Below are 24,242 nucleotides of genomic sequence, written 5' to 3'. Positions count from 1 at the left end.
GAGCACCGCACTTAAATATCCACTTAGATTGTATGCTCAAGTACATGCTTTAGCTTAAAAGCACGGCCTTTTGATTTGAGGGTGACACCACTGCCAAAGCAAGGTGACACTGAAAGGAAAAGTACCAGTCATCGGCTCTCAACACTCAAATAAGCCATTATTAGAAGCATTAAAGTTATGACTATTTTCTGTTCAAAGCATCAAAAACAACTTCACGTTTTCTGAGGTTACTTTAAAGCAAATCAATCACTTGCCAAGTACAGTAAGAGCCTACGATGGACACAGCTGAGGAGAAAATGCACAGGTGGGAAAAGAAGTCTTTTTTTGTAATAGCGGCTGAATGGTTACACCGATTGCCTTTTATTTATGTTTCTACTGAAAACTCAAGAACAACATTGTTCATTTACTCATAGGAAATTCTGGAAGCACAGTATTTTGAGATAAGTTTGTATATTTAAGGAGAAAATTTTGGCAACACTCAATACTGCTACAGAAATATTGAGTAAAGGAGGACAGATGCAAATTATATTTTTCTTGGCATTCGTTAGAAAAGGTACATTAACAATTATGTTTGCATACAATATGGAGGCACATGCTATACCATATGGAAATGCATATTTACATAACTGTTATTTTTTATTTTTGACCAGGTTATATTTAGTACCATGAGATCTAAGAGTTGCTTGGAGAATGATTTTTTTAAATTTGGAGAATATTTAAAAAAAAATACTGATGCTTGTTAGTACATGAAATGCCCTGCACAACACAAGTAAGCGGCTCTAAGGATATTTGAAAAATATTGAGCAATTTGATTAACTAGCTTCACGAGGTCAGGGTAAAAAACAGGTGCATGGATAGACAATCAGATAACTGTCAGACAGGCAACTCACTGAATAATGTGGTGTTGTGTAATATCTATTTTAACATGTTTGGGAACTGCTATACTTGTATGAGTGTCACCTGCAACAATTTCCAGAGATATCTCAGAGCTGCAGTATCTTGGTAGAGAATAAAGGTATTTACTTTTTGATGTTGCTCTCCACCAAACTGGCTTTCCTCTTCTGCTCTGCCTGATGCCAATCACAAGGGCATAGATAGTCATTACCATGCCGTAAACAGCACCGATCACTTGCACATAATCGACAGCCCTTGTTTGCATGCTCCCTGGCTAATCCTACATGGAACACAATAGTAAAATATGTAATTCATTTTTTGCAATAGAACTGAGAAATGCACAGCATGATCAAGCTATGGTTTACACATTTTAGTTGTGCAGTTGCTTCAGCCACCAGCAATTTAGGTCCACAATCCAGAATTCTCTCCATTTACTCCTTAATTCCTCTACCTCCCTCTATTCCTTTTAAGACCCTTCTTATTGTACTCTCTGATGTATCTCTTTCACTGGTCAACCCTCTTAGTCTCTTTTTTCACCTCAGTGTCCATTTTTCTCTGGTTATGCCTCAATAAAATATTTTGGAACATTTTTCTATGATAAAGGTGCGACAGAAACGTAAGTTATTTTTGCTCAAAGTACAGAGCTAAAACTAAATAACTGTAAAATTTAATAGTTTCAGTCCATGAAAACATAAATAAAGGGCTGGATTTTACACTCCCATGTCCGCTTCGGTGTGTAAAATCCAGCAGGTGGCCTATACGCCGTCCATTTGCCTATCCCCAGCCTGTCTGAAATTTCATACAGGGCAGGGGAGGTATCAGACTGCATGCCCGCTCTAGGGCCTACTGAGGCCCTTAAGTGGCCAATTAATGGTCACAAGGGCCCCATGTCGGTACTATATCCATGGCAGGGGGAAGGCCATGCCATGCCGACAGCCTGGCAGCTTTAGCTATGCGGGCTAGTGTTGGGTAAAGGAGAGGGAACCTCCTTTTTGCTTCCCTGGCCCATCAAAGGCACCCCCTGCCCTCTTAGCCCTCCCCCAGCTTTTATGAACCCAGGCCCCAACTCCCTCACCACAACCATGAGTCCAGACCTGGGCTCCTTGGTGTGAAGGAACTGCCTGACCACCGCTTGGGGACTACAGAGCTACCAGCCATCCAATTGGCCTGCAGCTCTCTAAGACAGACTTCCTCCCGATAAAGGGGTGGAAGCCTCACCTTAAAGCAATTAACCTTAAACTGCTGTGTGGGAGACATCTGGAATGTGGGTGGGCTCCCCCCATCTTTTTAAGACACAGTCACAGAAAGAGGGCAGGATTTTCCACACCGACCCGCCGCTGTGATCTTCCGGTCCCGCTGCAAGTCAGTGGGCTTCTGGCTGGGGAGCTGCCTCGCCCGCGTAGGGTCCCGCCCGCGACAGGGCAGGAAAAAACCCCGGCCAGAGCTTTACACTACAGCTAAACCATACTGTACCAGGTTTGGGACAGCTTGAAGCCAACACTGGTTGTAAAGTATGGGTAACTGTTCCATTTTCCAGCATTGGCATCTTTCAACTTAATGATAAATTCCACATTTAAGCAAATTATTAGAATCACAGCCCTTAAAAGGTTTGTTTTAATGCTAGTAAACATATGGAGCCTGGAAATTTTCTGGGCTTCACTGAAAAAAATAAATGAATTTTGCTAGCCTTTAAATGCGATTTCCCAGGAATCCTACGTAATGGTTTTGAAGAGTATATGAAATCTGGAGCTGGCTACCTGGGTGTCGGCACACTGAGCAGTGTGCTTTTTTTTCAACAGCTGTATCACGAGTAGCAACATCCTCAAATTCTAGCTTCCAGAGTTTAAACCTAGAAAGATTAATGACAGTCACTTTCCTTCATATTTTGACTTTTCTTTAGACTTGTCGCCAATTAATATCAGCAAGTACAAAATCTTTAATAATTTGCCCATATCAGACTACAAAATCTGTCTGTAAAACAGACTATAAAGTTTTTTTTAAAACTGTGAGAAAGACTTTAAAATAAAAGAAAGCCCACTCTCCACCTGTTTAAAATGGGTAATGGGAACATGGAGACAGAAGAAGATTTTAAAGCTAAAACTGCAAGAAAATAGGTGCATTAGAGATTCACTTAAGTAGAATAACTGGGCAAATGGACGAGAGAGGAGAAGGAAAGGGATAACATGATGGACATAGGTAAAGCATCATTTTATATATAATTGTAGCTTAGCCATTTACTTTCATAGTCTTGGGTTATCAGAGTAAAGACATTATTGATGTTTGAGTAGCCTTATTATTGTAATGTTAATGTTATTTCAGCACAACAGTTTGTAAACTAAAAGAAAGGTTGGTCAGGGAGACAAGGGATTCCTTGAACCTGCTGGCAGTCTAGGGGTTATTTTACCTCTGAAGTAGGCTCTGTCCATTCATTGTCTCAACCAACCTCAAAGCCTGTTCCTTCCCAACCCCTGGAACTCCCTAGGACCAGAAAAACAAAACTAACATATATATGTAAAAAACTTAAGACCATTTACATTTTCTTCAAAGAAAACTTTAAAATACTCAAGAGAAAAATCGCAATCTAATGAAGGTCAAGAAGGTATAATAGTAATAGCAAATCTAGAGATATATAAATAGCCAATAGGCTAGGAGTGTGTAACAGCCTTATCACTTGGATACTGGGTAACAATTTTAAATCTACAGTTTTATCAAACTTTTAAAGCATTTTGTTGTGTATGTCAATACTGGAAATAATATTAGGGTCCTTATCAACATCAGTGAAGGTTTTCATAATACAACTGAATATACACTAAAGTCATCCTTCACTAACAAGGAATTAATTTAATTCTATTTTAAAATCCTCCATTGCCTTTGTCCCACATTTTACTGGTAATCAGTTTTACAACTCTAAAAATAAAAGTTGCCTAAATTTGTTGTTTTCTTTTGTTATGCTTAAATATAAACAGTATCCCTATGTCACCCAAGTCATTTATTGACAGTGATTCCAACACCAATGCAGACTACCAATTTTGTCTCTAAATCCTCCCATTTACATCTGCTCTCTACTTCCATGCTTCTCATTTGTCAAACAAATCCATTAAAGACACTACATGTAATCCAAATTGTGTTTTTCTTTTAAATTTAATTTCACTGATTTTGTAGAATCATCAATGTTAAAACATTTAAGTGCAACATAACACATTTCACTGTTACTATACCAAACTTCAAATTAACCCTTACCTTTGGCAAGTAATCACAGCCAAGCAAAATTGCAAAACCAATCAATGTGTCTCGGTCAAGGCCTAATTTGGATTTAATTGCTGACATTTTATAGCAGTCCACATGAGAGTCCTATTGAAGAAAATCGAGAAAATAAAGTAATTAATATTCTTCCTTGAGGAACAGAGACGAGAGTTGTGGAAAGAAAAGTCTGGTCTCTTAATAAAAGCAAAATACTGTGGATGCGGGAAATTTGAAACAAAAACAAAAATATGACTCTTCATCCGAACTAAAGAAAAATAGAAATGAGGCGAAATATAAGCTGTTTGAGGGGGGTGGGACAGGTAGAGCTGGATAGAGGTGATAGGTGGAGGCAAAGAAGAGATTGCCAAAGATGTCACAGACAAAAGGACAAAAGCGTGTTGACGGTGGTGATATTAGCTAAGGAATGTGCTAATGGTGACATCAGGGGTAGAAAGCAGGATGAGCAAGTGACAGATGGCCCTAGTGGGGGTGGGGTAGGGGGAAGGGATCGAAATGGGCTAAAAGGTGGAGATAAAACAATGGATGGAAATAAATTTAAAAATAATAGAAATAGGTGGGAAAAGAAAAATATGTTTAAAAAAATTTTTATTTTTAAAAAAATTATTAGAAAAAAGGGGGTGGGGATGGAGAAGAGAGTTCATGATCTGAAGTTGTTGAACTCAATGTTAAGTCCGGAAGGCTATAAAGTGCCTAATCGGAAGATGAGGTGCTGTTCCTCCAGTTTGCGTTGAGCTTCACTGGAACATTGCAGCAGGCTAAGGACGGACATGCGGGCATGAGAGCAGGGTGCTGTGTTGAAATGGCAACAGGGAGGTCTGGGTCATGCTTGTGGACAGACCGAAGGTGTTCTGCAAAGCGGTCACCCAGTCTGCGTTTGGTCTCTCCAATGTAGAGGAGACCACATTGGGAGCAGCGAATGCAGTAGACTAATTTGAGGGAAATACAAGTGAAGTGCTGCTTCACTTGAAAGGAGTGTTTGGGCTCTTGACGGTAGGGAAGGGGGAAGTAAAGGGCAGGTGTTACACCTTCTGCATGGGAAGATGCCGTGGGAGGAGGTTGACGTGTAGGGGGTGATGGAGGGGTGGACCAAGGTGTCCCAGAGGGAACGGTCTCTACAGAATGCCAACAGGGGGGTGTGAAGGGAAGATGTGTTTGGTGCTGGCATCATGCTGAAATTGGCAGAAATGGCGGAGGATGATCCTTTGAATGCGGAGGTTGGCGGAGTGATAAGCGAGGACAAGGGGCACTATCATGGTTCTGGGAGGGAGAGGAAGCTGTGAAGGTGGATGCGTGTCCGGCCCATCTCCTGCGCCCATAATTTGTCTAATGTGATGCTGGGCATGGAAAAGAGAGGATATAGTGAAGTGTCCTGAGTAAATATAATATTACTATCCAGCCCAATGTGGACCCTATTTTTAAGACACTCCATTCACTAGATTTCAGCAAAGGGCTTGCAGTGAGGTCAGGAACAGAACTGCAATTTTCACATGTACAGCTGAGGGATTCACAGTTCAAGGGGAAATTAGGTCAAGTTTTGGCTGAAAGGCATTTTATTTTAAGTAAAATATTATTTAATTTTCAAATTAAAGCACATTAACAGCTAGAAATATGCCTTAGACAGCAAAACTTAGCACTATTGTGTGCAAGGGAGGGAGACAAATGTTTCCTACCAGAACAGATATGGTGAATGATAGAAAATGAAAGGTGGTGAAAAAAGATTGTACTGTGCACCAAGAGATTTTCCATATACAAGCAGAAAACTCATTGCATTATGTTAGTGGTATGTTCGCTTTGTTAGCCATTCATAATTGATCATTTTATAGATCTTTGGCAGTTCCACATCGGTAGTTTAAGTTTTTTTCTTCACATTTGATTTTCAATTTCTCTACCCATTCAGTTCTGAATTGTTGCCATTTTATTTTGAACTAATCAACAAAATATAACAGTGATAGAAAATACATCACAAGAAATGCTTGCAATTACATTTAATGTGCAATAGATTGTAATTTAAGAAATAGGTACTGATGATATTGCCAATGTCATCATACTTTAAGGTACCTTTGTGTTCATGGTGAAGTTTCTGTACACAATTTGAGCTCCATACAAGAAAGCATCACCATCATTGGTGATGCAGCCATCGACATATCCATTTTCATTTAGGTAGGCACACATAGCTTCGGCCTCACCAGCTGCACAAACCCATGGGATGCCCAAACAATCCAGCAATTCACAGCACTGAGAAGGAAATCACAGTTACAAGGAATTTTTGGTAAGGATTTCAATTTGTCAGACAGAGGAATGGGAATAAGGGAGATTAAATTAACTTGTATTTATATAGCACCTTTAATGCAACAAAATGCCCCAAGGCACTTCATAGGGGCATTATAAAATTTGACACTGAGCCACATAAGGGACATTAGGGCAGATGACCAAAACCTTGGTCAAATATGTAGGTATTAAGCAATGTTTTAAAGAATGAAAATGAGGTAGAGGCAAAGAGATTTAGGGAGGAAATGTACAGAGCTTAGGGTCCAGGCAGCTGATGGTATGGCTGCCAATAGTGCAGCGATTAAAATCAGAGATGCTAAAGGTGTCAGAATTAGAGGAATGTAGATATCATGCAGTTATGGAGCTGAAGGAGATTACAGAGGTAGGGAGGGGTGAGGCCATGGAGGGATTTGAAAACAAGGATAAGAATTTTAAAATTGAGACACTGCTTAACTGGGATCAGCGTAGCAGCCAGCGAGCAGAGTAATGAGTGGGCCAGATTTTATGCAAATTAGAGCTGGGCAGCAGAGATGATCTCAAGTTTATGGAGGGTAGAATGTGGGAGGCTGTCCAGGTGTATGTTGGAATAGTCAAATCTGTACACAACAAAGGCATGAATGAGGGTTTCAACAGCAGATCAGCTGAAGCAGGAATGGAATCAGGATGAAGTATAATGTTATAAGTTATCACTAAAGTTAGAATAGGCAGGTTTGGCCAATCTTAAACAGTTATTTTATTAAAAACGGAAAAAATATTTTGAATGTAAACCATATGGTTTCCAACAGTTTTGCTTAATCTGAAAAATGACCTTAAGCCAAAAAAAATCATATTAAATTATTGATACTTGATTACTTCACATTCAGTCAATGAGGTATATTCTCAAATCAAAACCCACTTCGAATTACTCTACAGACAGGAAAAGCTACCAAACAGCAACAAGAGGCTGAAAAATAGGCTCCCAAATCGGGAGCGTTCCCTGGCCTCACCGATGTATTCTCAGGCGTGATGGCGCCTTGTACTGTTCCCAATGTCCTTACACCAGTTTTGTACAATAAGGCAGGCAGGCTGGGTTTAAAAATCAGGAGATTGCCCACATTGTTCAAATTTGATTTAAGTGGGTATTTCAGGTTGTTAATGACATAATTGACTGCAATAATATGTTGCATCAGCAATAATAAAAACTTGCAGAGCCCATTTTATGCTATATGGGGTTCCCGTTTTTTTTAAAAATGAGGAAGCTTGTTAGGGCAGGTTTAAAAGGTTCAACTGAGCCCGGAGTCTCATCCTACCAGTTTGGAGGTCTGTAACTGCTGAAAGTGCTTCATTCAAGGAGCAGAGTTTCCATTTAAAACTTATATTAATTAGAGCCCTTTTATCAGCCTGCTGAGTGTCTATTTATTTCTTGTCTATCACCCAAGGCATTAAAGTAGCTGAGAAAAATGGGCATTGTGGTCTCACTGGGAGACACAATCTCCAGTGAGGAAGAGAGTAGAATGAGGAGGAGGGTGAGAGGAAGAAGGGCAGAACAGGAGGTCCAGGATGCTCTGGTGGTGCATGAAGGTGCCAGGACTGCACCAGACCCAGAGGGTGATGAAAGCATCCTACATCCTCAGTGGAAGTGTAAAAGGTCTATTGCAGCCCCTCAGGTATGCAGGCAGAGACTGAGCTATGTGCAAATGACTCAATGGAAGAGAAGGATAAGGCTATCAAGAGCCACAATCACATCATTCTGTGACATGCTCACTGTGTTGGGGTGAACCCGATGCCTGTAGCTCTGAAGGTCACTGTCGTGCTCAACTTCTTCATGACAGGCTCCTTTCAGGCAGCATGTGGAAACTTCAGTGGCATAATGCAACTTGCTGCACACTACTGCATCTTCACTGATGCAATGTTTCAAAGGTCAGGGAATTACCTCTCCTTCACACAGGATGAGCAGAGTCAACTGTATAGAGCTGGAGGGTTTGTGGCGATTGCAGGTTTCCCCAGGGTGCAGGGAGCCATTGATTGTACTCATGTCGCCATAAAGGCTCCTGCTGGACAGCCCTACACCTTCATCAACAGGAAGGGCTTCCACTCACTGAGTGTCCAGCTGGTCTGTGATCATCATTGCCGGATCATGCAGGTACGCACCAAGTGCCTGGGCAGCAGCTAAGACTCCTTCATTCTTTGAAACTAACAGGTGCCAGATCTATTCAGCAGCCCTGAATGGACAGCTAATGTCGCCTGTGAGAGTTCCTGGGGCAAAACTGGAGAGGAGGTACGATAGCCACTGAAGCACCAGGCCATTGTCGAGCAAACTATCGGCCTCTTGAAACTGAGAGTCAGACGCCTTGACAGATCTGGAGGGACATTGCAGTACAATCCCTCATATATATCCCTGATGGTCGTGGTGTGCTGTGCCCTCCATAACCTTGCTATTCAAAGAGGGGATGCCCTGGAGGGTGAGGGCACAGAAGATAGGCGCCATTTCTCATAGGATGAGGTGAGGGAACATGGCGACATTCAAGTCCAAGGTCCTGGTCATGATTGCATGGATGGCTACGACACTTGGGATGCTTTAATATGACAGATTTCTACAGTCTCAAAAGCCCTGGCATCAAAAGCATGTGGACACTTTGCTTCCACTCCTTTGTCCATGTGCAATGTGCCACTCTTGGTACCATCATGTCAACACACTTATCATTTGCATATGTTAACACACAAGGCATCCTGCCCTGCATCGATATTATCCAGCTTTCGTATTGAGAGAAAGACAAGTCCCACAGGCACAGCATAGTACAAAAACATCAGCATGAGGGACTATGAAGTGTGGGTTTATTTACAAATGTACAATGATTATTCATGTTCACAGGAATAAGCTACTCAACATGTATCCCTCTTGGTGACTCCTGTGGAGATTTTTTGACATGGTTTATGAGTGTTCCAGTGCAGTGCTCCCCTCTTGCTTGCTGCTGCACTGGAGAGAGGCTGCTGATCTATCACCTCCCTTGGTCTGGATGACTTCGGTGGGCATCTTCTGTCTGGCTACGTTTTTGAACAGCCTGCCACATTAGAAAACTGATGCTGAGAGGCAGGAGGGTCTCCTGCCACTGCAGCATTGTACAAGGACAATGGCTGATGAACGGAAGAAATGTAGTGTCCATCAGAAGTAACCTGAGAGATGCTTCCAGATGGTGGCAGCTGCAGCTCATCCTCTGCCACTAGGACCGTTTGGTCACCCCTGCCTAGCAGTGAGGTCCCAGGTTCTGGGCCCTTGAGCTCAGAGCCAGGACAATGGTGTGCAGGTCAGAGCATATGCCAACGATTACATCTGCAGTACATTCGAGTTGCCCCTCCAGGACAATCTCCAGTCTGTTCAAGGAGGAAGTTTGGTGCTCCGAAGAGTGGGTAATCACAGTGCACATGGCCTGGCTGGACACATTTCCACAGTACTGGCCAGAGCACGCAACCCCTCCGGTATACCCACCAAATCTTCATGGACCAGCATCTGCAGCCTTACAGACGACTCCAGAGGATCATCAACTGATTCGGAATCAGTATCTGGATCACCCCAGACACTCCTCTGACTGCCCGAGGCTTGTTCCACCACACTTTCCAGCAGTTTCATGTACGACTGTGAAGTGCCCTCACCAGACTCGGATTGCAGGCTTTCCGATGTGCAGATGCCTGCCGAGGTGCCATATCTGCGCTTGTGCTTGGGACAGAGGATGTGATGCTGCATTCTCCGAAGGTTCTTCCGCCTCCTTGGAGGAGAGTAACAGGATGGCATCCGCAGGAGAGTCTGCGGAACAGGTTACACCCATGACAAATAGACATAAGTAAGGGGATTAGGAGTCACCAGACCTTGCCACATTAGTAGCAAAGTCACTAAGCTTTGCAACATTACTCAAGTTCAACATTAGAGATGAGGCTATGCAGACATAATACATGATGGCACCAACATCTGAAGCTTCTGATTATGAAGCTTCCCAGGGGTTCAGTGTTGGAACTATATCACAGAGTTTCATTGCATCATGCCTAACTTCCATCCATCTCCCACTTGCCCTCACCCCTTTTGTACTGTTTTTTTTCTTTTGCCATTTCTCCAATCTCACCTCTGCCAATGGTCCTGGATGACTCTGTGTCAGTGAGTGTCAACACCTCTTTTCCGAATGGAGTCAAGACCACTAGATTCGCCACATCCCCGTCAGTCTGGCCTCACTCTAGGGCATTGTGGACTCATTTCTCCTGAGAAGATGTGTAAGATTGCACTCACAAGTACTGTCAGCTTATTTGATGGCATGCAACTGATGCAGTATCAGCAAAGTGCCTGGCAGCTTAGATGCTGTGCACATCCCTCATCTGCAGAGTCTGCTAATCCCCCACCCTCTAACATCGTCACTGACAGCAATGTCTTTGTTGCATCATGCTGCCTTGGAGCTCCAGCCAAACTCACTTTCCTCCTGCATTTGCGACGGCACTCCATAGCACAATGGCACAAGACTTCACACGCTGAGGACTTACTCACTCTGGCTGCCCTCATGAGGTCATTGAGCCTCTTCTGGCATTGAGACCAGGTTCTCCTCACCAACCCAACACTGCTGACCTCTGCAGTTACCTTGTCCTAGGCAGCAGGTGTTGTGGTCGGGTTTTTCCCCATCCCACCAGATGGTATCAGCTGCTCACAGTGGTTTGACACTGCACAGACCCTGAGGGAGCCATCATTAAATCAGGCAGTTAGTTTGGCCTTTTGCCCCTTGATCCAATGGCTCAGACATTTCTGGAGGGAAACATGCAACAACTATACAATCCTCTATGCAAAGATGTGGAAAACTTGTACAGGTCCAAAAATAAAGCCTCCTCTGCTCAGTGACAAAGCAGAACTCAGATAAATGCACACTCACCTTAAAAGGCTGCAAATTGCTGAAGTCACAATGAGCTCCCAAACCCTGAACTTTGCCAGCATTTGCGGGTCCCCTGGGACTGTCCCGTGCTGGGGGCCTTTTAAATTATTTGCTGTGACCTCGCTCTGCGTCACGGCCAACGACCTTGGAGGCCAGTCATCCCATCCTCCAGCACTGAATAAGCAGGATGAAAGCCTCAAAACCACCCTGCGATTTCAAGTGCCCCAGTTAGTGCTTAATCGGGTGCACTTCAAAGGCCAGGTCCAGAAGTTGGAAGGCTGCCGACTTCCAGATGCTGAACCTGCCCCCCAAGCCACAGCATATTATTCAGCTTGAGCAATCATTACAAACTAATTAATAAGACTCAAGAATTCTGAACCAATTATTAGAAAACAAACCAATTAAATTTCTCAAGGTGTCTATTCAATCTAATTTCTGTCATTGTATTACAGGAAATGGATTACAATGCATACTATATGCAATACTTTTAACATTTTGCTGGTGGATTTCAGATAGTTACCTATAGATAGCTTGGGATCTGAAGTATGGTTTTAACGTTTGTGTAGTAACCTGAGGTGTACTGCAAGACTTAGGTAGGAGCTTTTCAGGAATGTTTTTGAATGTACTTGTCAGAACAAACAAGGCTACTTCAAAAAGTTCTATTTATCAAATTTAGATTTTGCGAAGAGGTTCAAACAAAATCATGACTTTTCTTAATCTATCAATTCAATGAAATCAGTTTTCAGAAGTCAAATTACAGAACTGACTAACTCTGACAATGATAGGAAGGCTGATGCTCATGGATGGCTAGCTCTGAAACATAAAAGTTATTTGAAGGATTTTCCAACGTACTGCAATGACATTAGAAAATTACTGAACTTGGCATGTTAAGTTATTGGTTCGAACATAGCAACTTACCATCTTGGTGTGATGCAGCTGATGCAGAGTTAAGATGTGTGACTGGGAGACTGTCAGTTAGAAAGAATAAACTAGAGGCAAGTGGACCGCATGTACCCATACTGGAATGCCTTGGAGAATAGGTATATAAAAATTCTTACTGCAAACAAACTAGCCAGAAAGTTGTTTTTTTTTTTAATTCTTTCACAGGATGTGGGCATCGCTGGCTAGGTCAGCATTTATTGCCCATCCCAAATTACTAATGAGAAGGTGGTAGTTAGTTAGCAGTGCTTCCATTACATTCCTGATTTGTGCCTTGTAGATGATGGGCAGGCTTTGAGAAATCAGGAGGTGAGTTACTCACCACAGAATTCCCAGCCTCTGACCTGCTCTTTGTAGCCAGGGTATATATATGGGTGGTTCAGTTCAGTTTCTGAAGAGGAGGCAGACCAAGGAAAGAGTAATGATGAAAACATAGCATCGTCACTTGATTTCACTGAGTTACAGGGCAGAATTTTGCCGTCGGTGAGCAGGGGGCGGGGCCCACTCGTAAAATGACGTGGGATGATGTCAGGCGGAACCCCCAACATCAAACCACCCCATTTATATTTTCAGGAAGGCGGGGGTGCAGCAAAATCAGCTGTGGGCCTGCCAACCTGTCAATGGCCAATTGAGGCCATTGACAGGATCATTTAAACAATTAAAGGACCTGCCCATCCAACCTTAATGTTGGCAGGCAGGCCAGGAGCCCTGGTGGCAAATAGAAAAAACATGAAACCTCATCCACTGGCGGGATGAGGTTTCATGTAGGGTTTTAAAAAGTTTAATAAAGTTATTCTGTAAATTATGAACATGTTCCACCTCATGTGACATTGACACATGAGGGGGACATGTTAGGGAATTTTTTTTTTATTTTTAATCTTTTTCAAAGTGGAAGCGATCTCCCTGAGGCTGCACTTTGCCTCGGGGGATGTGCGCTCTTTTGTGCACATGCGCGAAAGAGCGCACTCTCGCTTTTAGGGAATCCCCCCACCTGCACAGGAAGCGCATAGCGCTTTCCGCTGGATGTCATGCTAGGCGGGCCTTAATTGGCCCGCCCACTTTAAATGGCAGTGCGGCCCGCTTCTCTGGCAGGGATTGGCTCCCCGCCCGCCAGAAATTGGGTCGGGTCCGCCCGCCCGACAGGCAGAAAATTCTGCCCATAGTAAATAATTGCCCCATAGCTTATCCTTCATTTGCAAAGAAATGTCTACTTCTCAGACAATACCAACCTCTTTAAGAACAGATTTAAAATGGGATCTTTTTGTTCGAACAGTAAAGCTGCTCGGCTTTCTGGGCAAACCACGTCTTGCCTCATTCCGTTTATGCATTGTGTCAGCCTTCAATTTTGGTGCATTTCCCTCTGCCACAAAGACAAGTCTCACGTCCATCAAAGAGAGACATAAAATGCGAAAAAACAAATTTCTAAAATTAAAGCAAAACATAGATCAACATAAATAGTGCTCAAAAGTAAAAACGGAAAAAGAAACTGCAAATGCTGAATATCAAATCAAACCAGAAAAGTTCTGATTAAGGGTTAAACTTAAAGTGCAAACTTGCCTTTTCCTTTACTGATGACTGATCTATGTATTTCCAATGTTTTCTGTTTTTGACTCAACATCAATAATAATACCAATATGGCATACGTACCTTAACAGTTTCTGATCTAGAAATAAGCTGCAAATATAAACTATTGTAAAGAATGATATGTTTACTATTATGATATCAAGTCTGAAGTCCCTGGCTGTGTAGGAACTTTTGCTTTGAAATGAGAAATCTCAATAGTATGTTGCTTTGATAAGGAATACTGCAATTGGCAGGAGGAAATAATTGGATATCCATTCTCTTTTTTGCATTTGTTTCTTAATTGTTTTACTCTTATGCTATTTTGCTTTATTAAAGTGACACCACAGCCTCTGTCTCACCAAAGTTTCAGCCTTACTTACTATCTATAATCTGATTTTTCTCTGGCACCATTAACCCTCATCTAATTCTTTGTTTCTCTTCTCTCCTAATTTAATGGAGACCAATTTCTATGTAATAGCCTATCCTTGCAAGTAAAGAGAAAAAGCACTTTCTTTTCTTTCCACATCTCCATATTATTGCCTGCAAATGGAGCAAGTTCTGTGCATGTTAACTCCTGTCTTGAACCAGTCACTAGGAGATCGAGAATACCCTGGGGGCGACTCTTTATTTTCCTTCCCCTTGTGAAGCATCAGGTCTGTCCAATAATACACTGAGATCAAAATCTATTCATGTAAGAAATCAACAAAAGCATGCTTGTTATTACTTTGTAGCACAGGTGGTCCAATACTCTCAGCAACCATACCTTGAAACATGGTCCTAAAGTGTATATTGGTGTGCATCATATACCAAATGGGGAGATGGTAACGTAGTGGTAATGTGATTGGGCTAGTAATCCAGAAGCCCAGGCAAATGCCCTGGGGACATGGATTCAAATCCCACATCGGCAGCTTGTGGAATTTAAATTCAATTAATTAATCTGGAATATAAAGCTAATCTCAGTAATAGTGACCATGACAATTATCAATGATTCCTGTAAAAACCCATCTGGTTCACTAATGCCCTTTAGGGAAGGAAATGTGCGATCCTTACCTGGTCTGGCCTTTTTGTGACTCCAGATCCACAGCAATGTGGTTGACTCTTAACTGCCCTCTGAAATGGTCTAGCAAACCACTCAGTTTAAAGGCAATTAGGAGTGGGCAACAAACGCTGGCCTTGCCAGCAACACCTACATCCCATGAAAGAATAAAATATATAGTACTTAATATTCTATGTTACCTGAGGTGCGGTTTGATAACAGTTCCCATCATGCCTTTCACAGTTTGAGCCTCACAAACCCATAAGCTCATGTCCACAGCCAAGGTTTTCCCTTTAAGATTTTGTAATGGAACATATTCTTTAACAGGCTCTAAAATCTGCCACAAGTCATTCACTCCCATGATTTCAGTTTTTATTTCAGGATACTGGCTGATAGGTCTTCCTACAAAAAAGGCAAAAATATAAACCTTGCTCTTAAATTGAACTTTAAAGAATATATAATCAGATAGTTAAAAATACAGGAGATTTTCTTTGAAATGCTTAAGGCACGATCAGTGTGGCTCAGTTTGGTAGCATTCTTGCCTAGGTCAGAAAGTCATGGGTTCAAGGTCATCCTAAAGGACAACTCCAAACTCTTGTTTTTCAGCAACATTTACAGCCCTATACCCGACCCACTGACAATTACCTCTACTTCAGTCTCTGGCACTACTCCTTCTTCCGCTCTGGCAAAACATCCTTCCCTCTGGGCAGTTCCTCCTTTCTGTCTAGGTACAGCTCTCTCTCTTTTCCTGGGCACAGTTCTGTCTTTTCACTAGGAGCTGTTCTCTCTCTCTATGATTCCATCTCTCTCCCAGGCTACAATCATCCTTCCCTCTCCCTTTCCCCTTGGTTGGTCATCCCTCTCCCTCCCTAGCTAGTTATCACTCTCTCTCCCCTTAGCTAGTCATCCAACTCCCTCTCTCCCTGGCTACAGTCGTCCCACTTCCTCTACCTGAAGAAGAGTCATACAGACTCTCTACAGATGTTGCCAGACCTGCTGAGCACTTCCAGCATTTTCTATTTTTATTCCTTTCCCCCAGGCTAGTCATTCTTTTGGCTGCAGCTCCTTCTCTCCCTGAGTATACTCTCCCTTTCTCTCCCTGGGTATGCTCTCCCCCTTCTCTCCCTGGGTATGCTCTCCCCCTTCTCTCCCTGGGTATGCTCTCCCCCTTCGCTCCCTGGGCATGCTCTCCCCCTTCGCTCCCTGGGCATGCTCTCCCCCTTCTCTCCCTGGGCATGCTCTCCCCTTTCGCTCCCTGGGCATACTCTCCCCCCTTCTCTCCCTGGGCATACTCTCCCCCCTTCTCTCCCTGGGCATACTCTCCCCCTTCTCTCCCTGGGCATACTCTCCCCCTTCTCTCCCCAGGTATACTCTCCCCCTGGGTATACTCTCCCCCTTCTCTTCCTGGGTATACTCTCCCCCTTCTCTCCCTGGGTATACTCTCCCCCTTCTCTCCCTGGGTATACTCTCCCCCTTCTCTCCCTGGGTATGCCCTCCCCCTTCTCTCCCTGGGTATACTCTCCCCCCTTCTCTCCCTGGGTATGCTCTCCCCCTGGGTATACTCTCCCCCTTCTCTCCCTGGGTATACTCTCCCCCCTTCTCTCCCTGGGTATACTCTCCCCCCTTCTCTCCCTGGGTATACTCTCCCCCCTTCTCTCCCTGGGCATTCTCTCCCTGGGTATACTCTCCCCCGGTATCCTCTCCCCCCTTCTCTCCCTGGGTATCCTCTCCCCCCTTCTCTCCCTGGGTATACTCTCCCCCCTTCTCTCCCTGGGTATACTCTCCCCCCTTCTCTCCCTGGGTATACTCTCCCCCCTTCTCTCCCTGGGTATACTCTCCCCCCTTCTCTCCCTGGGTATACTCTCCCCCCTTCTCTCCCTGGGTATACTCTCCCCCCTTCTCTCCCTGGGTATACTCTCCCCCCTTCTCTCCCTGGGTATACTCTCCCCCCTTCTCTCCCTGGGTATACTCTCCCCCCTTCTCTCCCTGGGTAGTTTCCTCTCTCTCTTTAGTCCTTATATCTTCTCCGCCATTTCTGTTCATTCAAATTTCGCGTTCTCGGCTTCCAAGGTATTTATTTACATTTTCCATGTGATCCGAGCGCTGGTCCCGAGATTAAATCACAACGAGTTGGCGGACATAAAATAGTGTGGTTATTTAATTGGTACAGGTCGCAATAAGAAACATCGCAGCATTTGAATGAAAAGCACAAACCTGAAGTGAGACGGAAAAAAAAATCCGACAGTCAAGAAATACGCATGCGCACAGCCTAACAGCCGGGAACGGCTTCTACACATGCGCATTGCAGTGGCTACCTCGGACATGCGCAGTAGGTACATTCTTCCCCCGCCCCGAGATGGACTGAGTATACGTAATGTGCAAGAGGCAAAGAAACGCCGGAGTTAGACCTACTGTCAGTCACTGAGGGAGTAGGCCTCAGCGCGCATGCCCGTTAGCTCTAGCCGGAAGTGAAGCGAGAGCTAGCCGTTTGAGGATGCGCGTGCGCACAGCCGTAGCGAAGTTTGAACTGAGTTTGGGCGGATTGGAGTCGAGGAGGATCGCAGCCGGAGCGGTGAGTAGTGTCTTGGCTATCCCCACTCCGGCCAAATGGGCGGGCGTTTGTTGTACCGTTGCTGTGGATTTTGTTCTCTCCTGGCACCAACCCCCCCGCCGCCCCCCCCCCCCCCCCCCCCCCCCCCGAGCTGGCGTTGAGTATCATTTGAAACGCAGCCCTGGTGGTAGGCGCTAGGTGTTCGCCCCGAATTGTCCTGGTCCCCGGGCCCCAGCAAATAACCTGGCAGAAAGCGGGCTCCGGGGCTGCTAACTGGAGGCGGGAAGGAGAATTGCATCGTATTCACAGCACAGAATCATCCCATTTGGCTCAGTGGGTCGGTGTTGCTGTTTATGCTGCACAGGTGCTTCCTTATCTAACCCCCATCAACATGACCCTCTAGCCCCTTCTCCCCCATGTGCTTATCCAGATTCACCTTAATTACTCCCTGTGATTACGAGTTCCATAGTCTCATCACTCCAGCTAGAAATGTTTCTCCTGAATTCTCTCTTGGTGACTGTCTTACATTTAAGCTGGTCTATCTTGTCTGACCTCTGGTTTTGAACTCTCCTGCAAGTGTAACATTTACCTGACCTAATCTTTTTATAATTTATCTCTATTTGGTCATTCTTTCTTTCCAGAGATAGATACAATCTTGATTCAGGTGTCACCCCTGTAAATTTTGTCTTAAAACTACCCCACCAGTCCCTGTGTATCCTTTCTGGAACATGTTTACTAGAACTGTGCAGTGTTCCAACTGTGAGGGCTAAATTTGTGCCTTGGCCTGATTTGACCAGAGGCGGAGCGGACGCAAAATCTTGGCCCCCTGGATTGTAGTTTCCATGGTACAAAGAGATGAAATCTTAAAGTGTAATACTGAGCATATCCTCATAACCCATTAAATACAAACAGGATTTTTTTTAGTTCTGCTGAAGGGTCATGAGGACTCGAAACGTCAATTCTTTTCTTCACCGCCGATGCTGCCAGACCTGCTGAGTTTTTCCAGGTAATTCTGCTTTTGTTTAGGATTTTATTTCATTCACCAACAGTGACTACTTGTATTGGTTTCAGCTGTTTATCAGCATGCCTCCTTTTGAAGATGTTGACTTGTAGCTGGACTATTGGTGCATTGAGCTCTCTCATCCTTGTGGCTGATGAGCTTCATGTGTGAGCTTTTGTAGAGTGTGTCTGCAAGCTGTTTAAACAGATGCAGATGGTGCCTCAGCTAAGGTTAACTCTTCCCATTCAAGCTCTGTATGTGCATGACTCACTGTACAGTTCAAAGGTGGGAATGGGAGTTGATCCATTACTTTACATGGGACACTGAGACCCAATTAGGAACATAGGAATAGGAGTTGGCTATTTAATCCATCAAGCCTATTTTGCCATTCAGTGAAATCATGCCTGATTATGTTACCCAGCTCCATAAGACTTTTGGGCAACAAAATCTATCAATCTTAGAATTAAAATTTACAATTGATCTTGCATCAATTGCCATTTGTGGAATAGTGTTCCAAACTTCTACTGCCTTTTGTGTTTAGAAGTGTTTCCTGATTTCACCCCTGAAAGATCTGACTTTTTTTTAGACTAGTGTCTCTTGTCTTAGACTCCCCGGCCAGCAGAAATATGTTCCCTCTAGTTACCCTATTTGTTCCCCCTCATAGTACTTCTGTCAACCCTAGCTAAATGAGCGAATTCATGAAACTTGGAAACCTCTGTCTAGCTTTTACTGTTTCTAGTGTGCATACCTATAAATATTGAAAAACATTTAGCCCAAAATCTGTACTTGAAGTGTAAACAAAAAAAAGCACTGGAAATACATTAAGAGATCACTCAGTATTTGTAATATAAAAAGATAGGGCGTGTAGACCTTCGCTGTTCCTTTTCAAATAATGTTGAATAAATCAACTGCCTTAGTACTGTCACTATTGTGTATGTTGACAGGTTTCCAAACCAGGATTTGTCATTTATCTGAGTTGTCCTATGAGCTTGAGTATTGCCAATCCTGTTTCTTGTGTGTATAAGTACCCGATAAAACACTGTCTGCAGGTTATTATTTAATTTGCAGCGGATTAAAAGTTAAAAACAATGATAGAACTCTCAAACTGGTGAAAGAAAATCTTAAAAATAAAGAGGTCAGTTAGCATTTGAAATGAGTAAGATGGGTGCATGTTTGCAGAATATTGCGAAAGTTCTTTCACAGTAGTAACCAGAGTACAGAAATAAAAACCAGGAAGAGAAGAGAGTGCCAGGTAGAGGTTGAGTACAAAAACAAAAATACCTGGAAAAACTCAGCAGGTCTGACAGCATCTGTGGAGAGGAATACAGTTACCGTTTCAAGTCCAAATGCCTCTTCATCAGAACTAAGGAAAAATAGAAAAGAGGTAAAATGTAAGCTGGCTTAATGGGGGTGGGACAGGTAGAGCTTGATAGAGGGCCATTGATAGGTGGAGATTGCCAAAAGATGTCATAGACAAAAGGACAAAGAGGTGTTGACGGTGGTGATATTAGCTAAGAAATGTGCTAATGGGGACATTAAGGGTGGAAAGCAGGATGAGCAAGGGACAGATAGCCCTAGTGGGGGTGCGGTAAGGGGGAATCGAAATAGGATAAAAGGTAGAGATAAAACAATGGATGTAAATACATTTCAAAATAATGGAAATTGGTGCGAAATGCAAAATATATATAAATTACTGGAAAAAGGAGGATTGGAAAGGGGGTGGGGAAGGAGGAGAGAGTTCATGATCTAAAGTTGTTGAACTCAATATTCAGTCCGGAAGGCTGTAAAGTGCCTAGTTGGAAGATGAGGTGCTGTTCCTCCAGTTTGCATTGAGCTTCACTGGAATATTGCAGCAGGCCAAGGATGGGCATGAGAGCAGGGTGGTGTGTTGAAATGGCAAGTGACAGGGAGGTCTGGGTCATGTTTGCGGACAGACCGAAGGTGTTCCGCAAGGCAGTCACCCAATCTGCGTTTGGTCTGTCCAATGTGGAGGAAACTACATTGGGAGCAGCGAATGCAGTAGACTAAATTGAGGGAAGTGCAAGTGAAAAGCTGCTTCACTTGAAAGGAGTGTTTGGGCCCTTGGACGGTGAGGAGAGGGGAAGTAAAGGGGCAGGTAAAGGGGCAGGTGTTGCACCTTCTGCGGTTGCATGGAAAGGTGCCATGGGAAGGAGTTGAGGTGTAGGGGGTAATGGAGGAGTGGACCAGGGTGTCCCAGAGGGAACGATCCCTTCGAAATGCTGCCAGGGATGGTGAAGGGAAGGTGTGTTTGGCGGTGGCATCATGCTTTGTCCTTTTGTCTATGACATCATTGGCAATCTCTTCTTTGCCTATCACTGGCCCTCTATCCAGCTCTACCTGTCCCACCCCCTTAAACCAGCTTATATTTCACCTCTTTTCTATTTTTCCTTAGTTCTGATGAAGAGTCATTCAGACTCGAAACGTTAACTGTATTCCTCTGCAGATGCTGTCAGACCTGCTGAATTTTTCTATGTATTTTTGTTTTTGTTCTAGATTTCCAGCATCCGCAGTATTTTGCTATTATCTTAGAGATTGAGTACAGTTGTTCTACTTTCACAGAATTGTCTGATTATGTATAAATGATAGACTGAGAAGTTATAAAGATGGCTAATTTGTGAATATCATGGGCACAGTGCACATGTTTGATTTGAAGGATTGTAATATGTTGTCCTTGGTAAATTATAGACCAATTGTATTTTAACTATTGCTGTGAGCTAAGGAGGGTGATAAAATCATTCAGCTGTTGTGCCGATTTCCTGACAATCTTTTTGGGCAGCAGTGTTTCAAGACAGGGCAACTCCACTTCTCTTTTTGATTTCAAGCAATTGGTTGATGTGGCTGTTTTAGGATTTATTTTTTATTATGCAGAGATAATTGCCTGTAATTTATTGGAAACTTTTAACATAACTGTGGTATTGAAGTGACATTGCACTGTTTGTTCTGAGAAGATTTTTGCATAACTGAAACATTACTACAGACGCGGTCTCAAATCTCGCTGTCCAAACACTGGAGTTGCCTGAAAACTGGGCATTATTAGAACGTCCCATGCATCAATTTTAATTGAGTAAAATTTTAAAAAACTTACTTGAACAATTGAGCTAGGCGCTGCATTGGTACATTGTGGCGCTTGGCTAGTTATCTGCTTTGCTGGTCTGTTCCTGTGCTCCGAGCGACTCTTGACCCCACCAGACCTGGCTTGGTCTGAACCGCCCAGCCTGACATCTGGCATGGCCTTGGTCATGAGGTTGCCGTTTTTGAGACACTGTACCTGTGGATGCAAATTTCGTTGATGGTTTGCCTCGCTTCCATGATAAACGTGCCAAGACAAAAGCCTTTTTCAGCAATGCGACACTTTGCATCAACTTTTATCTTTGGCTTTGTTGGTGAGATTCAGACAAGAGGTGTTGATCTACTGCCATCGTAGACTTGAGGCCTATCACTACCTAAAGATTCAAGCTCTATGGGGTCAGTGTGCTCGCTTTAACTTGGACCTTTCCAACAGGAATCGTTTTTGATATTTTACCCCTCTCTTGCCATAGATACAATAGTATGTTCTATCTCTGGAAAAGCAGCATGAGTGAGGGGGAAGGAATCTGGAGGAGCAGCTACTCAAATTCTGTCCCTCCTGTGTTTGCTACTCCCCCGCTTAAATTCTGTCTTGAAAACAGTGCTCCCAATGAGACGCATAGGCTCAGTGCCTACGCCTTCAATTGTTCAGCCCCGCTTGGACCATCAAGGAGCCATAATGTAATTATATGGGGTGACCTGCCTGGAATTTTTCTCTTTTTCTTGTGAGCTACTTGTGATGTTTCGGGGGCAAATTTGCCTGCAGCCCTCATGCATTTTGAACTTTGCAGCCAACATAGGCCATTGAACACAAGGGCGATGGAGGAATGGGTCTTAGTGCGAGTTTGGATATGGCCAGCAGAGTTCAGGCAAGCTTAGGTTTATGGAAGGTGGGAGGCTGGCTAGGAGAATGTTTTCATGATTGCTTTTAGTTGGTTTTATTCGAAATACAGGAAATGTATGTGTTTGACAAATCATTATGCATGATTGATCTGTCTCGTCATCATAGCAAAAGATATTGCTGCTTAGTTACTAATTATAACTTAGTGGTAGCACAGCAGGAAGCACCTACAACCTATTATTGGTTGAATATGTACAAACTGCTATGTTTCCTGGCAATTATGTTGCACCAGCTTCAGGAAAAACTAATTTGCAATTAGTTTTCCACCCATGCTTATGTTTTGTATCAGAGATTTAGGCATGGGTTTGAACTTGGCTTGTTGGAAGGAAGCCATGTAATTCCCAATAGGGAAGGGACCCCATACATTTGTGTCTGAAATAAAAACAGAAAATGCTGGAAATACTCAGGTCTGAAGAGGTCCTTCTTGAAGATGAGTCATACGGACTCAAAATGTTAACTCTGTTTCTCTTTCCACAGACGCTGCCAGACCTGAGTTTTTCCAGCATTTTCTGTTTTTATTCCAGATTTCCAGCATCCGCAGTATTTTGCTCTTATATTTGTGCCTGTGGGATCAGCACATGTTGTAACATGAATTATGTTGGTTGGGAGATAAATAAGTCAGGATTTTAGGTATCCTGAACCACTAGTTGCGATTCCTTTAGGCGGACCTGTGCTCTGTTTCACTTTGCCTGCTTTCCCAATGTCTTTTGATGTGCCTCTTTTAAAAATTAAAAATCGTGCCCCACCTCCCTTCCCCCAACAGCAAGCAGACCTCTGCGATCAAACATACTTACAGATCAGTACTTTCCTTGCAATCCTGGAAAGAGTGAGAGAAAACCCTGGACACAAACACAAATTCTTAAGATTTCGAAGTGTGTGTTCTCTCTCCATTCACATTGTCTTTGGTGGGGGCAGGGAGGGGTGCAATGAACAGCACTTTGATTGCCGGCTGATGTTAATTTCATCTGTAAGCTACAAGACCCCGGCAACAAACCTGACAGAGAGCCATCAGCAGCTCAGAATGAAATGAAAAATAACATGAGCAGCAACAAACAGCCCAGACTAAGGGAGGAAGGTAATGCATAAAGATGCAGAAGCAGCGCCACAGTAAGCCACCCGGTTGCGAGACTGCAGAGGTTCCCCAGAAGATCCAACGCTGGATAAGTTGGATTGGACACAAAGTGCAAAGTGCTGCGACACAGCAAAGTCTCAAGCTGTCACTCATCTCCCTGGCATGAATCCAGTGGGTCCAGGGCTGCAAGTGGTGAGTCTGAGAAATGCGGGGCTGGCTGAAAAAAAATTCGGGAGCACTGGCGTTTCCAAAGTTCAGAGTTCTAGATTGGAGAGGTTACAGTGTTTGTATGGGGGCAACCGTTCTTTCAATATTTCAAATTTTATGCCCCTGTCTTTTGATTTTTCATGGGCTTTGAGATTTTGAGGTTGAATTTGCACTCCCCCAATTCTGGTTGGATGAAATTTCTGATGATTGTTGAATGTCAGACCACTAGTCAAACCATTTAGAGACAGTGGGGTGGGGGAGTGTTCAAGAGAGGTGGTGAGAGGTGGGACTGGTGTCATTCATGTATATGTGAAAGCTGATGCTTGTTTTCAGATGAAACCCCCAGGGACAATATGTAGTTGAAAAATAAGAGGAAGCCAGGGAATCTCTGGTGTGCAACCCCCACCGCCCCACCCCATCAGAGGCATTGGCGCAGGAAGAGAAATCATTGCAGGTGATTCTTTGGCTAAAATGGGATAGAAAAGAATGGCACCAGGTGAGTGCAGTCCCACCCAGAGTGGTGACATGTTAGGCAGTCAAAGGCTGCAGACTTGTTGAGAAGGGATAGTTTACCATT

At 43.6% G+C, this 24,242-nt stretch overlaps 2 protein-coding genes across 2 annotated transcripts in view; one reads left to right on the top strand and one right to left on the bottom strand.

Moving 5' to 3' along the window:
* LOC121278130 (flap endonuclease GEN homolog 1) overlaps window positions 1-17,114 on the bottom strand; it is a 30,810-nt gene extending 13,696 nt beyond the window's left edge. Inside the window, exons 1-8 of the mRNA XM_041188222.1 lie at window positions 17,062-17,114; window positions 15,048-15,249; window positions 13,478-13,670; window positions 6,217-6,393; window positions 4,135-4,245; window positions 3,299-3,372; window positions 2,652-2,743; window positions 1,024-1,174 (exon numbers count right to left, since the gene is read on the bottom strand). Of these exons, the coding sequence (XP_041044156.1) occupies window positions 1,024-1,174; window positions 2,652-2,743; window positions 3,299-3,372; window positions 4,135-4,245; window positions 6,217-6,393; window positions 13,478-13,670; window positions 15,048-15,208 (959 nt within the window). The 5' untranslated portion in view covers window positions 15,209-15,249; window positions 17,062-17,114. The remainder of the gene's footprint in view (window positions 1-1,023; window positions 1,175-2,651; window positions 2,744-3,298; window positions 3,373-4,134; window positions 4,246-6,216; window positions 6,394-13,477; window positions 13,671-15,047; window positions 15,250-17,061) is intronic.
* Window positions 17,115-17,321: 207 nt separating this feature from the next.
* Window positions 17,322-24,242, top strand: part of LOC121278106 (structural maintenance of chromosomes protein 6-like) — an 88,287-nt gene continuing 81,366 nt past the window's right edge. The window contains exon 1 of the mRNA XM_041188179.1: window positions 17,322-17,419. The gene's annotated coding sequence lies outside the window, so the exon portion shown is untranslated. The remainder of the gene's footprint in view (window positions 17,420-24,242) is intronic.

Source organism: Carcharodon carcharias, chromosome 5, assembly GCF_017639515.1.
Source record: "Carcharodon carcharias isolate sCarCar2 chromosome 5, sCarCar2.pri, whole genome shotgun sequence".
NCBI lineage: Eukaryota > Metazoa > Chordata > Chondrichthyes > Lamniformes > Lamnidae > Carcharodon > Carcharodon carcharias.
Note: the sequence above shows the minus strand (reverse complement) of the source record. Positions and strands in the feature narration are given on the sequence as shown.